Source organism: Lepidochelys kempii, chromosome 1 (genome assembly GCF_965140285.1).
Source record: "Lepidochelys kempii isolate rLepKem1 chromosome 1, rLepKem1.hap1, whole genome shotgun sequence".
Lineage (NCBI taxonomy): Eukaryota > Metazoa > Chordata > Testudines > Cheloniidae > Lepidochelys > Lepidochelys kempii.
Genome location: NC_136380.1, coordinates 250,674,226 through 250,691,525, shown reverse-complemented (window position 1 = coordinate 250,691,525; position 17,300 = coordinate 250,674,226). Strand labels below are relative to the sequence as shown.

At 42.3% G+C, this 17,300-nt stretch overlaps 1 protein-coding gene across 2 annotated transcripts in view; it reads left to right on the top strand.

Annotated features, from left to right (window-relative positions):
* Positions 1 to 1,556: 1,556 nt before the first annotated feature.
* The window catches only part of HIPK2 (homeodomain interacting protein kinase 2), a 181,657-nt gene continuing 165,913 nt past the window's right edge, over positions 1,557 to 17,300 (top strand). The window contains exon 1 of one of the 2 annotated variants that reach the window (XM_073322961.2): positions 1,557 to 2,075. In XM_073322961.2, the coding sequence (XP_073179062.1) occupies positions 2,057 to 2,075 (19 nt within the window). In that variant the 5' untranslated portion in view covers positions 1,557 to 2,056. Of the gene's footprint in view, positions 2,076 to 4,094; positions 4,617 to 17,300 lie in introns of those variants that run through there. The other variant, XM_078850440.1, reaches the window with a different exon arrangement.

The window sequence follows — 17,300 nt, the reverse complement described above, 5'->3', positions numbered from 1 at the left end:
AATGAAATCCACTTCATAATTTTGAAAAAAAATTGAGCAAAATTCTCCTGAGTTTTCAAGTTCATGTGTCATTTTGGCTTTGGCAAAATTAAAATTCATGCGGAAATCAAGGGCCACAATATAGCTCAAAATGAAAAAAGGGAAAACATCATTTCCACATTCACACAGCACTGACTATTATCCCCTTTTTACAGCTGTGAAAACTGAGGCACAGACTGAGGTGACTTACCTGAGGTCACACAGCAAGGCAGATGCAGAGCCAGAAAAAGAACCCATCCCCACTTAACCCCTACTCTTTTCCCTTCCCTCTGTCCTCTGCTACTCTCCAGAAGCTACGTTTGCTTCAGCAGCCCTGAAATGCACCCCACTAGCTGGTGTTCTAGTCAGGAAGCAGGATGCAGAAACAAGTTTACGTAATAAATATTAGTGAGCTAGACAGACAAGTGACCTCCAATTATAACAAGAGAATTATGGGATTAAGAAGACGGGAACCATGATTTAGGAAATGAGGATGATGACAATCTGTAATTAAGGGGAAATTGTGTCCAGGGCCTAGAGTAGGAGACTGCTCGTCAGAAGACTAAGGACCAGATAGTCAAAAGAATTCAACTCCCAGTTAGGCACCTAAATGAAGTCGTTGGGTTCTTAGCACTTATAAAATTCTGGCCACTTCATTTAGGTGCCTAAATGGGAACTGTTGAGCGCTTGTGAAGATCTGGTCCTAGGCCCTGATCTTGCAAAGAGCTCTGTGTGGGCAGACCCATGTGGAGGTTATTGGACGACCGGGGTCCTAGTTTTTGGTTCCACCTTTGCAATAGAATTTGCTGTCACTTAACCTTTCTTTACCTCAGTTTCCCCATTGGTATAATAGGCATATGGTTATTTGCCTTTCTTTGTGAAGTACTGAGGAACCACTGGATGAAAGATGCTTAGAAAATAAAGGCTTTACCTACAGCATATGTCAATGTGCTGATAATAAATGATTTTGAGGACTGGCATTTCCCCAGCAATAACTGGGGGAAAGAGATGGATCTGTTAAAATGAAAACAGGAGGAGGGTCATAAGCTGTCAGTCTCCATAAGTAAACACTTACCTGATGTGGTTCTTTAAAAAGAATAATTCTGAAAGCAACAAAGTATGTTTGTTTTAAATGCACCCTCTAAATATTTACACTGCAAAAACTGGATTTAAATGGGAAGAATGGACTTAAAAATCCCTGGAACTTTTGTCAGAGAAACAGATTGTGAAATGCCTAGAGGGAATAGAAGATTTTTTTTGGGGGGGGGAGGAGGGAGAGTAGGAATTTTCCATGCTATTGTAAAACATCAGCTCAAATTATATGATCCCCACAGCCAGTGAATTGCAAAGCTTCAATCAGCTGCCTTTTTTTTTTCTTTTCTGTAAAGAGAGAGGGAGACAGAACTGTTTCACCAACTTCTGTTGACTGTTCCTTTTTTCTCGTGATTGAAATGTGTTGTTAAACAAGATCCCACATAATCTCAGTAGAGGGTTTCTCTCTCTCTCTCCTTCTGGGAAACTGCGATCAGTGCCATCGGTATTTGATTATTTGCAAACTCCCTTTGCTTTTTTTTCCCCGTCTCCCCCTCTCTGTCTCTGTCTCGCTCTCGCTCTCGCCTCCAATGCAACTTTTGCAGAAACCCCCAACACACACAGACATGTTGAGCTGAGAGCTAGGGGGATCGGCTGAGTCCCCCCTCCCCGACCCCAAGTCCCAAATCTGGGGGGGGGCCTCTAATCACCTCTCCCCCCACCCTTGACCTGTCCACTGTGCATCGACCCTCCCCACACCTCTTCCACTCCCTGCTCCTTTTTCTGGTGGTGTTTTTGTTAGATGGACAGGATCAAGGGTGGATTTTTCTGTCTCCCCCCTGATGAAGTGAGGCGGTGATGCAGGAGGCTGGCAGCTTCGACTGTACGGAGAGACACAGGCTCAAGATGGCAGATTTGTATTGAGTTTGGGGGGCTGAGATCTCGCTTCATTTTTTAAATGTTTTAATATATTTTTTTTTGCCATGAATAACACATTCTTGCACCGATGGCCCCTATGTACGAAGGTAAGGCAGCTCTGGGTCTTTTATTTCCTTCCACCCCTCCCCATCCCTGTCCTTTGGCTATCTCTGGGCACCAGGCACCCCTCACCTCCCACCAAAAAAGAGAAAGAAAATGACCACAGATCTGAAATCAACATTATAGCATAGCTCATTGTCGCTGCTGTGAGGTTCAATGTATGGCTCTGCCTTTTAAAAAATTAGTATTCTTAGTATTTGAATGGAGGTTGGTTTTAATTTGCTTTCCATTTCTTCCTTCTGTCCACCCATGATTGTCTGTAAAATTCCTCACCCCCTCTTTATTTTATTTTATTTTATTTTATTTTGATTATTTCGGTCCGTGGTCACGAAGGAAATGGGTGGAAAAGTCCATTTCAGTGCCGAGCCGAACAATGAAATTGACTAAGATTGCCCTGTAATTGCTCTCTCTCTCTCTCTCTCTCTCTCTCTCTGTATGAAATGTAGTTTAAATTCAAGGGCTGAACACCCTATTGCTTTAGCCTGTACTCCAGAAAGCATTTGCTTTGGGATTTTGCTGATCAACTATATTTTTAGGTTAAAAAAATAATAGCGTATCTAGGCATATATGTCAGGAAAAAATTCTAGCAGCAGACTGTCAGTTCTTTCAGTTTCTAGTTAAATCCAACCGGCGATTGCAGTGAAAATTGAAAGTGAACTTAGTTTTTTTTTTTCAGTTTTTAAATCTCTCTCTCTCTCTCTCTCTCTTTTTAGGACTCTTGTTTAAAAATAAATCCGGCTTAATTTATATCACCTACCGTTGTATTTATGTCCTTCCTTTCTGTCCCTGTCCCCGTCCCCGTCTCCCCTTTTCTGGTTGAGAATTGGTTAGAGAGCATTTATGTAAACTGGATAGAAATCCTCAGTTTATTTTATTTTATTCAGAAATGTCTTGACGATCGATTTATAGCAAGGGAGATTTTAATGTCTGGCAGGGGAAAAGGCATGCGGGAAGCAATACTTTATCTGTAGTGCGTCTGATAAAACTTATCTGAGAAGAAAATCGAGTATTAGTTGGAGTGTTCTAAAGGAACCAGTTTTTCTGACGGTGTAAAGTTACCGATGTTTTTATTGATGGCTAGGATGCTTCAGGGTGGTTTACAATTGTGGGGCCTGTAAATAGTCTGAACTCTAAAATAAACAAAGGGGATTGTTTGAAGGCAACACAAATAAGTATTATTCCAGTTCTTTCTTCCCTGATCCTGAAGAGCATAGGTTTAATGTAGCCATTATTTTTTTCTGCAGTGTGACTAATGAAAGGCAAATGCAAGAGATCTGCTGAAAAAAGAGAGTGTGCAAAACAATGAGGGACATTTATTATTAAACTGTATCTGTAAAAAGGGGCTACAGTCAGTGCTGGAACTGTCTGGGGTGTTGAAATGAAATGAAATAATGTTTCTCTTTAAACACCTCCTGAACTCGCCCTCTGCTGGACGGTTAAGGTCTGGTTTAGAAAAGAAACTTGCCACTGAATGAAGAACTGTTAGGAGCAGGCTTTGCCCTTTCAAGGGAAAAGAAGTGTCTCTATTTGGAAAGCCTTTCTTTTGCAATGCTCATGGTCATGGTTGGATGTGAGGCTTGTGGCAGCGAGATGCTAACAGAAATTGCTAGAGGCAAGTAGGTGCCCACCCTGCTCTGACATTGCACCTCCATCCTGACCTGCTGTTCCTGTCCTGGGCTCCATACTTCCCAGCTGCGTAAGGGCATCCGAATCTTTACCTGCCTCACTTCCCTGCTAGTCTAGATTTGGGGCCCCACAGATGGTAACACTGCCAATGCATTTTAATCCTGACCAAATCAGTTCCCTGCTATTGCAGCGCTGGACTCCTTACACAGCTAGTCCAGTGCACTTTAGGCCTGTCCTACATCACAGTGCCTGCTGTCCCCGTCCTGAGCTTCTCTGCAACAGAGTCTACTAATCAGGTTGGATTATGCAGTGATTTTGTGAAGTGGACTAAAATCCACTGTGGGGTAGGATGAATCTTCCAAGATCATGTTCATTTATGATGTCCCCCAGGTCTCCAGAAGAGGGACATTTAGCTTACTGTCACACTCACCCCCTTGATCTGAGGAGAGAATAATTAACGGTGTCTATAGGGCAGTGTGAACATGATTTTTACCTTATCTCCTTTGTGGAAAACTGAGCTCATTTCTGTAAATGTTTCATTAAGCCTTCTTTCTGCAAAAGTGCATGGCACCATCTCCAATTGAAATATTACAGGAAGATTGAGTCTAATGGACATCAGCCTGGTGGGAGCCAGCATACTGGATTCTTCTCTAGATTCATGGTGACGCATCGAGGCTTTTAGCCGGAGTTTAACAGTTACTGCACTCTCACGTCAGCTGCTTCAAGGCACTTGGGTGATTGAAAAAAAACCCAACAACCTATAAAGAAGGCCTGTTTGGAGCCATCTATAACAGTCTTGCAGCAGGGAAGGTCCCACAGCAAAACTTTGCAGCCTATTAAAACATCCCAATCCTTAAAGCTGGAAAATCTGCAATATCCCAACTCTCAAGAGTCCACATAAGGTACAAGGGGGGTTGAATTTTGCATTAAAATAGGTTTGTGGGTTGGACTGTTTTTTTTGGGGAGGGGGGGCGGGGGTTTCATGGCTATGCTGTCCTCCCTGATAGTCATGAGAGTTCTTCAGAGTTCCCTGACACGTTATAGGGCAAGGATGGAAACTTGCACTTACTTGCATGTAGAATATGAATCTAATCGTAAAAGGAGAGTGTGTGGTTCTGGTCTTTCCTTCCCGAAATGATAGTCTGCATATCACAGGCTCTCTTGAGCCTTCCTCCCGAGCATCAGGTACATTTAAGCCACTGATGGAAGCATAATTGTAGAGGTGCTGGCTCAGTGCTGTAGTACGTAACAGCTCCTCTGTTCCTATTGTTTGACTCTTGCGCTGTCAATGGATTACTATTGTAACACACATACCCCCCCTACACCCACCACCACCACCAAAACGGACGATGGAATATGTGAGAAGATATCTTTCCCAGCGGTACGGGTTTGAAAGCACAGAGCTCTTTTACAAAAACATGTTGTTAGAAAATGTGACACATTAAAAGATTTATTAAATGATTCCAATACATCTCTGTTTAAGTGAGCTATGTACAAAGACCTTTCTGAATACTTCGGTGCGTGCTCTGCGTGACGATACTAAACTGCTGGCCCAAGTAGCAGCTCTTGTGAGCCAGACCGTGCATAATAAGTAAATACATAGGATGAAATCCTGGCCCCGGTGACATCGAGGAGAGTTTTGTCATTGACTTCAGTAGAGTCAGGATTTCACCTGCCACATGCCTGTTCTCCAGCCTTTCCTGTTCTTTTTCCTTTTTAGAACTGAAAGGGTAAAATGAAGGAAATAAAATAGACCGAGCAGAATAAAAATAGAAAGGCAACTAAAACTAACGTTCAGCACCTGGGTGGATTTGAGTCGCTTTAATCTTAATGGAGAGTGGAGAACTTATTGGGCTAAATGCAGGAATCACTGAGTGAGGTTCTATGGCCTGTGTTATGCAGGAGGTCAGACTAGATGAGCATAACTGTCCTCACTGGCATTAAAAATAAGTTGTCCAGTTTCGGAGTTGGCGTTAGCTGATGAAGTTCCCCTGGCTGCAGCAGAGCTATCCTGAGTCACACCAGTGGAGCACCTGGTCCCATGACTCTGAGAGAGGATGGCGCCTCACCCTGTATCGACCTTTCTGCTCAAATCAGTTGTGATACTTTTGCTGGGTGAAATTCTGCCCTGTGCAGAGGTCAAGCAAAAAGCCTATGCACCACTGAAGTCCCACTCAAGCCCTATTTTAAGGGTGCATAAGCTGGACTTAAGTGGTGCACAGACTTTGTGCAGCCTTCTGCATAGAAGTGAATTTCACCTGCCCTTTCCTGGGTGGCTCACCAGCACCTGAGATTGGCAGCCTTCAGAGCACAGCATAAAGGGGTGTTAGTTTGCTTTAACCTTTATTTTTAGAATGATTATTACCTCTTGTTTTGGTGTGATGCTGTTGTGCTTTGCTTATTACTTATCTTTGACAACTTTGTTGCAATTTACAGTCTATTATTAGCAGCAGCGTCAGTAGTTTTATGTGTGGGTGGCTTATAGAATTAATATCTGTATTTTCTGTAAATTCTACCTAGCCACTACAGGGACATTGATGGGGCTTCATGGTGGCAGAAAGGTTTGCCCCCAGGGAGCTCTTCGCAGGATCAGGTTGTTGGAGGCATGAAATTCTGACCCTGAACATGTCTAAGGTCAGATCCTATTTAACTGGCTAGTGTTTTCCCAGAGCTTCTGGGACAGGCACTTTACAGAGGCAACATGTGATCATTTTAATGGATTAACCTTTGGCACTTTGTGAAGGGCTTTGCCCCAAAACTCTGTGAGCTGGGATAATAACTGAATGGAGCTTCCTGTTTATGAGGTAATAACCATCACCTGAGCTAAATCAGTGCTGGGACCAAAGGCACAGGTTTTTATTAGCTCAAGAGGTGGTTGTTTCCAAGATAACAGAAAATCCCCTCCAGTTATAATTATTATTGTTATCATACTGAAATGTCTAATGATTAAATATTATTGAGATGAAATGGGTGAGAGATGTTGTTTTATTTTCTGAAATGGAAGAAACCCTGTAAGGGCTAGGATAGTGCGGGCAGATAGACAATGTGTTCTGAGGGGAACAGCCACTCAGAATGCAGGAATATGCATACTGGCCACACTTCAGGCTTGGGCTGGCTCCTGCATGGGCTTACACATCGGCTTAAGTTAACACAAGTGACAAACCCCATTGACTTCAGTTGGATTCCTCACCGTGCATGTAGAGAGTTAAGCACATCCATAAGTGTATGCAGCATCAGGCCCAAATTTGAAAATCATGGTCAGTTTGCAGAATAGGGGCTTAGGTGCCTAAAAGTTTAACTTGGGCAAGTCACCGTCCCTCCCAGTGCCTCAGTTTCCCCATCTTTAAAATGGGGATAAAGATAGTGACCTCCTTTGTAAAGCTCTTTGAGAGCATGAATAAAAAATACTATATAAGAGCTGAGTAGTATTATTATTCATTATTTTAGGCATCTCAATGATTGCCCTGATTTTCAGAGGTGGTGAGTATCCACAACCCTAATTAACTTCCATGGGTATTTTGAACACTCATCACCTCTGCAAATCAGGCCACTTGGAGACTAGGCTTGGATCTAGGTGCCTGCTTTTAGTTACCCCAGTTTATAAGTTTGGGCCACCACACAATGTTGGTTTTCAACCGTTGGCATATGGTAGCTTTGGAGAACCTCTCTGGTGATCTCCAGAGTGAAGGTTTTTGAGAGCCAAGCCATTATAGGATTGGGGTGTTGGGACTGGAGGTGAGTCCTTGAGAGGGTCCCTGTGTCTCACAAAGTGGTCCCCCACGTGAGAAATTTGCAGAGCCCTCCATTCTTACAATTACTGAAAACTGTAGTTCAGATGTGAGTACAGCATCCCTGTGTTCAGACTGGCAGAGACTATTTCACTTCAGGATGGTGTAGCACAGACCAGTGGTAAGAGCAGGTGTCTGGGGAGCTGGTTTGGTGCGTGACTTTGGACCTGACTGTTAGAGTAGGATTTTCCAAAAGCACTCGGTGTTGGCCTTACTCTGGTCCTATTGAAATCAATAGGTTTCTGTGCAGTAGAGTTAGGCCAAGACTGTGTGTTTTGAAAATCCCACCCTTAATCTATGGCCTTAATTCAGGAAAGTACTTACATATGTGTCACGCTTTAAGCACATGAACAGTCCCATTGACCTAGACTCTGTGCCTTAGTTAGTCCATTTGTAAATGGACTACTCACCCTCACTCGGGAATTTGTATTCTGTAAGTTCAGTGTATTACTATTATCATTGCTGTCTTTTATTTGTTGCTCTAGTGGAAGATTTATTTACTTTATCCACCTCTTTATTAAGGACCAGTCCAGCTACAAACATTGCTGCATAACCAAAAGAGAGATGTAAACCCTAATTAGAAAAAAGGGTCTCTTACTTATTTATATACCTAAATATGGATTTAGGAGCCTAACTTTAGGCATCCTCTTTTGGAACTGTTGGCCTAAAAATTATTTCACTTTTTTAACCGTTCTAAAAATCTACATTCAGACCCAAATGATAACGTTCCTCCAAGTCAGCAGCTGCTCAGTTTGTGTGTATATAGCATAAAAAAAGCAAAGTCACTTTATTTCCTGTGAACATTTACAGCTGACCGGTGGAGAGAGTGAGCCCGATTCTCCTCTCACACCAGGGTAAGGCTCCGATTCATGAACGCTCTTGAGCATGGGGTTAAGCGCCATTCCTGAATACGGATGCTTTTCTGAACGGGGACCTGAACTAAGAGTAATTCCATTCACGCTAGTGGAGTCACACTGAAGTAAATGAGCTCCCCATGTTCCCATAGCATGGTGTGAGGGACATTTCCGGATTCACACGTATAACCTTAGAGAATCAAAAGTCAGGGTTAAAAAGAATAAATAAACCCTACTGTCTATTGGTATAATAATAATAATTAATAATAAATTCCCACCGTGCACTTGTGTAGTTCTTTGCATGTTCAAAGTATTTTATAAACTGGCTGACGAATCCAGGTGAATTTCAAGCCAGTGGAGGAATGTCAGCCCTGGAGAATGAAGTCCTCTACTTATCTACAATGTGGGTACAAAATGAGCAGCAGCACTGTGAACTTCCCCATGCCCAAGCTTCTCTAGCCAGTTCTTGGCTTGATTCTGGTCAGCAGTAATGCCACTTAAACTAATGGAGCCACACAGGTATAACACTGCTGTAAGTGAGTTTAGAATCAGGCTCCATAGACTGAATTCTGAAGACAGTGGGAGTTTTGCTGAGTTGCGGACTACAGAATGTACTACAGTATTTTTAAGGTCTCCCCAGCAGTTTGATAATGTAGCAGTGTCTGTCAGGTTCCACTGAACGGGCTATTTGATTAGAAAAGTTGAGCACTGCTTTTAATCACGCCCCTTTCTCTTCCCTGCTCAGTTTCCAGTGTCTGCATTGACAACTACCTCTAGAAGAAGAAAGGGTAAAGAGATCACTTAAGGCTGCCACATTTAAAATGTGATAAAATAGTCACACCACAAGGTGATGATGTTCTGTCAGACCCAATGATATTCCAGGAAGCTTGGCAATCCCAGAAAACTCAGGAGGGCAGCAATGTTTCCTGTTCATTACAGTCTTTACACTTAAGGGGATTAGCAAGGCTTGGTCATCTGGAATAACATTTCCACAATGCATAGCTCCTCACTGAACTCCTCTAAAGACTGACAACTTCATAGGGACACAGTGGCTCATGCCCAAATTTCACCCCCCATCAAAATATCAGCTTTGTTTCCCACTGTGCTCTCCTGATCCTGGAAAACAAGGGAAAGGCAAATAGGTTAATGTAAAATAGGAGCCAAACCTTGGTCCAAAACTTGAACAAAGTTCATTTAGCAACTTCCCTGTTCCGTTATTTTTCATCTTTGTACTTCCAGGCACTTCCTGGCTCTAGCTGGGAATGGAAGCAAAAGGGATGCTATTGCCTGAGAAATTCCATTCACGGGAGATTCCCAGTCCAATTCCACATGATTAAGAAGTTCATATAATCTGGGTAAACTCTGGTGAAGTATTAGAATTTTTGGAGGTTTAATTGATCTGATTCCTAACACTGAAATTCTTGGGGTTCCCCCATCACCATTATCAGCCACTCCAAATCGAGGGCTCAAACACAGAAGCAATTCAAATAGACCCACCGGAAGACCCCTACAATCCCTGAGTGCTGAAATTTTCTGCAATTTTATGTCTGCGCATAATGCGGCATGTGGCTGTCACATAATCTCTCCTTTCCGTCTGTCTGCCCCATTCTCACGATCAGGCCAGGTGATTGAAATGTATAAAAATCTAAAGGTGCATCCAGTGTGTGTGTGACTTAGTAAATAGGTGTGCCTGGCATGAAAGCTGGATGGCTTGACAGCATTGGTCCCAACGTTCTCTTTTCTCTAACATCAGATCAGCTGTACCAATGTATTTGCCATTGTATCAATGAGGCTTTGCTTTTATGCTTGCCTAGGAGGACAGGAAAGAGTCCTTCTTGCTTATCATTTTAGGTTAGTGAGTTTATTGCTATTGGATGTAATCCACTTGTTTTTTTCATAGATTCCAACGCTAGAAGTAACCACTCTATTCATCTAGTCTGATTTCCTGTAAAACACAGGCCATGGAATTTCCTCAAAATAATTCCTAGAGCAGATCTTTTAGAAAAAAACATCCAATCTTGGTTTAAAAATGGTTAGTGATGGAAAATCCACCACATCCCTTGGTAAATTGTTCCAATGGTTAATTGCTCCCATTGTTAAAAACTTATGCCTTATTTCCAGTCTGAATTTGTCTAGCTTCAACTTCCAGCCATTGGATCATGTTACACATTTCTCTATTAGATTGAAGAGCTCATTATTAAATATTTGTTCCCCATGTAGATACTTATAGACTGTAATCAAATTATCCCTTAACCTTTTCTTTGCTAAACTAAATAAATTGCGCTCCTTGAGTAGATCATTCCGAGGCATGTTTTCTAATCCTTTAATCCAGTGATACTCAGAGTGAGGCTTGCAAGCCACAAGTGGCTCTTAAATGTGTCCCCTGCGGCTCTTTGCAGCACATGATATTAAAACACTGTGTGATTTAATTATTAACCAATCTAAGTTATTAACCAATCAGATGCTTTTACTATGTTATTAACCAATTGCAGTTGATAAAATAATAATACTTGGTCAGTCATTTTGTCAGTCATTTTGCTGTGAGAATAATATATTTCCCCTCTCATACTGTTGAAATGTGAATATATAGTACTATAGTAAACAAAACAATGCATTCACACTACTGTGGCTCTTTTGGATAATGTTGATTGCTAATTTGGCTCCTGAACGACTGAAGTCTGAGTATCACTGCTGTAATCATTTTTGTGGCTCTTCTCTGAACCGTCTCCAATTTCTCAACATCCTTCTTGAATTGTGGGCACCAGAACTGGACACAGTATTCCAGCAGCGGTCGCACCGTGCCAACTATAGAGGTGAAATAACCCCTTTACTTGTATTCAAGATTCTCCTGTTTATGTATCCAAGAATTGCATTTACCCTTTTGGCCATCACACGGGGAGCTCATGCTCAGCTTATTGTCCCTCATGATCCCCAGATCTTTTTGAGAGTCACAGCTTCCCAGGATAGAGCCCCCATATCCTTTAGTATGACCTACATTCTTTGTTCCTCGATATACACATTTACATTTGACCATAGAAAAATACATATTGTTAGATTGCATCCAGCTTGCTCCAAGCAATTCAGATTGCTCTGTATCCCCAGTCATCTTCATTATTTATCACTCCCCCAGTTTTTGTGTCATCTGTAAACTTTATCAGTGATGATTTCATGTTTTCTTCCTGGTCATTAATGAAAATGTTAAATAGCACAGGGCCAAGAACCGATCCCTGCAGCATCCCAGTAAAAACACACTTGTTTGATGATGATTCCTCATTTACAGTTACATTTTGAGACCAATCATTTAGCCAGCTTTTAATCCATGTAATGTGATCCATGTTAATTTTATACCTTTCTAGCTTTTCAGTCAAAATGTCATGTGGTACCAAGTCAAATGCCTTACAGACATCCAAGTCTATTACATCAACACCATACCATTATCAATCAAACTTGTAATCTCATCAACAAAAAGATATCAAGTTAGTTTGACAGGATCTATTTTCCATAAACCCATGTTGATTTGCATTAATTATATTACCCTCCTTTAATTCTTTATTAATCAAGTCCCAGCCGCTCCATTATCTTTCCCAGGATCAATGTCAGACTGACAGGTCTATAATTATCTGGTCGTTCCATTTACACTTTTTAAATACTGGCACAATGTTAGCTTTCTTCCAGTCTTCTGGAACTTCCCTGGTGCTTCGAGACTTATTGAAAATCAACGTTAATGGTCCAGCGAGCTCCTCAGACAGCTTTTTAAAAACAACTTATCTGGACCTGCTGACTTAAAAATGTCCTACTTTAGTAGCTGCTGTTTAAAATCCTCCTGAGATACTAGTAGACTGGAAAGAGTGTTAGCATATAATATGAGTACATCCCTTGTTTCTCCCCCCAAAATACAGAACATAAATATTTATTGAACACTTGTGCCTTTTTGGCATTATTATTGGTAATTCTGCCATTTCTATGTATAGTAAAGGACCAATACCACTGTTAGGATTCTTTTTGTTCCTAGTATATTTTAAAAACTTCTTATTGTCCTTAACACTGCTGGACATAGATTTCTTCTTGTGTCCTTTTTCTTCCCTTATCAATTTTCTATAATTCCTAGCTTCTTATTTATATTCATTACTATCAACTTCCTATTTCTTGTTTGTTGTATATATAAATATTTTATTTTTTTACAGCTGCCTTCACTTGCCCACTAAACCATGTTGGTTTTTTAACCAATATGGCTTTCTTCCTCAATTGTGGCTTTTTGGGCATCTAGTAAAGTAAAGTTCTTAAACAAGTCCCGATTATCATTTACATTTTTTTTCTGTTAAAAATCTTCCTGCCAGATGATTGGCTCATCGTTGTTTTCAGCTGAGTGAAATTGGCCCTTTTAAAGCACCAAGGATATATATCCCTGGTCTGAACTATATTCTGCTTGCACAAGTCAAGGTCATTGGTTGGTTTGAACTAGAATAAATGGTGGATTCTTTGGAATTTGAAGTCTTTAAATCAAGATTTGAGGACTTCAGTAACTCAACAAGAGGTTTTGGGCCTACTACAGGGGTGGGTGGGTGGGTGAGGTTCTGTGGCCTGCAATGTGCAGAAAGTAAGACTAGATTACCATGATGGTCCCTTCTTGTCTTAAGTCTATGAGTCACTTGTACCTAAATTACTATTAATTTCTAGTTCTGTGACCAGTTCCTCTTTATCTGTCAAGACAAGGTCTAATATGGAATTCCCCTGTATTGGCTGCAACACTTTTTGAGTTAGGAAATTCTCCTCTATAATGTTCAGAAAGGATGTTTTAGTACTGGGTGCATGAGATCTCCAGGATATGTCACTCATATTGAAGTCCCTCAGGGTAGCACGTTTTTCCCTACACATTATAGATAGGTGTCAAAGGAGCTGGTCATCCTGTTCCCTAGTGTGATTTAGCAGTTGGTAGCAGACACCAACTAACACCCCACCTTGTGCTTTATCTGTTAGGACATTGACCCATAGGTATTTAAGAGCATTTTCTTCTGAGTCATCAGTGACTTGGAAACAAGTTCGGAGCTTCTCTATTTATTTCTGATTAAAGATCAAAAGGACCCATAAGATGGCAGCCAACCAACAAGATCCCTACTGATCAGCCATATTGTTACAGGTGCATTATGCCAGCACTTTTGATGGGAGTTCTGGAACACACACAGTGTAGTGATGTGAGGGAGACCCAGCCTCAATCAGTGAGTCTGAGAGAATATCCTCCACAAGGAAACTTGCAAAGAATTTCTGAGAAAAACTAAGTTTTGAAAATGCTTAAACAGCTTTGCACAGATGCTTTTTGCTTCTTGGGGTAAAAACTGTAAACACCTTTTTATTTTGAAAATGATGGCCCAAATTCTATTCCCAGTTACAGCGACATCAATGCCACTTGTTTGTTTATTTTCCTTTTCACATTTGCTGTTCCTGGAATGTCTCCTACTCAGCAGCTATTTGTAGGTGTCTTTTTCTCTCCCATTATAATGTACCTTTTCTTCCTGTTCAAGACATCTATAATCCTCTCTTTGTGACATCATAGTTGTTTCCGTAGCAACAGATTATGATACTAGAACAGAGGATAATGTCAAACAGGAGGAGGAAGAGATAAATTATGGTGTGTGTGTGTGAGAGAGAGAGAGAGAGCATGATTATATATTCCTACATATATTCCAAGGATGCTGTCTGTCTGATTTCTTTTCTGTCTTACTTTCCTTTGAAAGGTAGAAACCCCCCGCCCCCCCAGTGGGTAGCACAATATGTGCACATTTATGGGTCAGCTCAGATCTGGTTTGCTGTGCTTTATTCTTGATACCAGCGATAGCCTCTCCTGTGTGTCTCCTGAAGGTGCATCTACACTATGAAAAAATGGAAGCATAATTCACCACTGATGCAGCTTCACAATTATTATTACTATTTGTTATGTGTATTACAATAGCAGCTAAGGACGTAAATCAAAGGTAATTGGGCTAGGTAACGTACACAAAGAAGGCAAGTATCTTTCCCAAATAGCTCATAATGTCACATCAGAAAGGACATATCGGGTGGCCACATCAGACAAATAGACTGTGTGTGGTTGGAAGGATAAGGCAACACAATGAACAGTGTTAGCAGAAATATAGACATCTCACAGGTGGTAGAAATGTTTCAGTGTAGACAGGGCTCAGATATTTTTACCACCAGCACTTTTGGTCTAACCCACTAGGGCAACAACAGTGGTAAATATGTCTTAGATCTGTCTGTACGTTAGCTTTCACCCGTACTATTGCTGATGGAGTTGCACTGGTGGTGAATTAGGTACCTGATTTTTGGCAGTATAGATAACTTTTGGTGGCTCAAGAACATAACCTCAGACATCTTCTGGCCTTGCCCACAATGTGATTGAAACTACTGTAGTAATGTCTGTGGTGTTCTCTACTTCCATGGATAGAAGGGATGGTCATGTGTTTAAGGCTTGACGCTGGGAGTGAAGGGCATTTAGCCAGGTGCATTATGGCCTTTTTTTTTAACCTTCCTGTGAAGCATTTTGCACTGATGGATTCCAAATACAGAATGCTGGCAGAGAAGGTCTTAATATTTTGAAGCAGGCCTGCAAAATGATTTGCCTTCTCCCTCTAAGTGCAGTCAACTGCTAGCCACCATTATCAACCCCACTATGCAAAAGACTGGCCTCAGAAGTTGGGGGGAAAGTTGGTAAGAAGATTCTTGGGACATGTCCCTAGCTTATTAGAAACATTTTACATTGAAAGTGTGTATGTGATCTTTAGAGTCCCCTCCTCTCAGTCTAACAGCCAGCTCTGGGTGCTGAAATAGCCAGACCAGTGGTCTGATTGGACATGGCAAGCCCTATGTGACACTCTCATTTTCCAAGCAATGGTGTATAGCAGGGATGGCCTAACTGTGGTCTAACTGCAAGCCACATGTGGCTCTTTTACCATTAAAGTGAGGCTCACAAGTGCCCCCCCCCGCCACCCCATTCTCCGCCTACCAGACTGGGTGGGTGGGGCAGGGAGAGCTTGGGACCTCTGCCTTGCACTGTGGAGCAGGGGGATAGGAGCTTCTGTCCAGTGGGAAGGAGGGCTCGGGGCTTCAGCCCTGCAGGGTTCACCTGCCAGGGCTTGGAGCTTCAACGGGAGTGGGGCTGAAGCCCCAAGCCCCGGCTCCTGGCACGTGTGCTCTGGCTCTCAAACTTCTGAAGATTGTTGTATGCGGTTCAGAGGGCCAATAAGTTTGGCCACCCCTGGTGTATAGGCTCCGTAGGCCAACATGTAGGCAGTCAGATAACACAGCGATTAGTGGAATATAAGAGCCTGAATAGGATAGAATGTGGCGACCACTGCTGCATTGCCATTCTTAATCTCTCTCATGTAAACTGAATCGTTTGGGAGGAAATGGGATTCTTTTCATCTTCAGGCTCTCTGTGTGCACCTCAGGAGCATGACTGTAACACAATTTACTTAATATTGCAGTCGCCTTTTACAAACCATAATTAACTAATCCTCACAACACCTTGATGAGGTAGGTCAGTGGGTAGTATTATTATTTATTTCTATTTTACAGAGACTTTAAGTGATGTTCCCAAGGCCTCATAATAAGACAGTGGCAGCGCTGGGTTTAGAATTCTGGTATGCCTGGTCCTCAGCCCTGTGCTCACTCTACTAGACTACACCATATCTCTGTGACTTCTGGACTTTGGGTCAGGGATCTGGGATGCCCATAACATCTGGGAAGGACAGATTTTGCTTCCATATTGAATGATGGGTTTTACTGAGCCGTTAGGGTGGGGAGGACGGACAGGGAATTGAAGTGTCTCAGTCTGTGTGAAGTGTAGTCAGGGGTTAAAGTAGTTTGGAGTGTACCTGAGCACAGAGCACCTGCCTGGGAATCAGTGGGGAGGACACCTGCCTGGGTCACAGAGAACACAGGTTTACATTGCCAAGTCCCGAAATTGTGAGACCCCGCATTTGTGGGCTTCTCCTCATGGGTGGTATTTTAGACCAGTAGGGCTGGTGCTGAATGACTGTGGAGGTTGATTTTTTTTAATTCCAATTTTGATGAAAGCAAGTAAACAAATTGGCCTAGTGGTGTCAGGGGGCATCAATACATGGGGTTCAAATTTGGGGATGAAACATGGTCCTTTCCTTCCTGGTGAAGAAGACAAGGCGGGGAGTGTGGTGGAAGCAGCACCTCATGTCACTCTCAGGCAGCCCCCTCTGATTGAGGTGGCTGATGAGAGCGGTTGACAAGCCCTGGAGGGAGCTCTGTTTCTGTAAATCTCCACTGAAGTACTTCCTATGCTACGAGTGCCTATCCCATAGATTTAAATATGCAATACAATAGAATGTGAAGGGCTGCCCATGCATAAATCAGTAACTGCCAAACCCTACTGACTCCCAGCCCCTAACCTCAAAGCCCAAGAAAAACCACAGCCTTTTCTTCATGCCCAGTAGGTTAGGAAGACCAGGCTCTGGCAGACCAAGAGGGGAGTTCCAAGCTCCAGGACCTCTCACGGAGAACACCCTGCTAGAAACCCCCTCTGTTTATAGTGAGAGAGCTCTGGCTGGAGCCCCTTTACTGGACTTATTTCAGCTGTGTCAGTAGGACCAGGTGCCAAGCAATATTGGTTAAAACAAACATGTTGAATTCTACTTATTGCTTATTGACCAGCTTACTAATTTAATTGCTCCCACCGTGTGCAACTCCATTTAATAAGCAGGCTATGTTGTGCTGCACTAACCTCCATGTCTCGGTAGTCTCAAGATGTGGTTGCCTGTAGAATACATGACACCAATCAAATGTCCAAGCGGTGACAACCGTGGCAACATCCTTGCATAGGAGGAAAGGTTGCACCTTTCTCGCCAGACTTAGCAGAAAACGAGCACTCCTGGCCACAATCACTACATAGGCACCCAGGAGCAGCCCAGGATCTAACAAC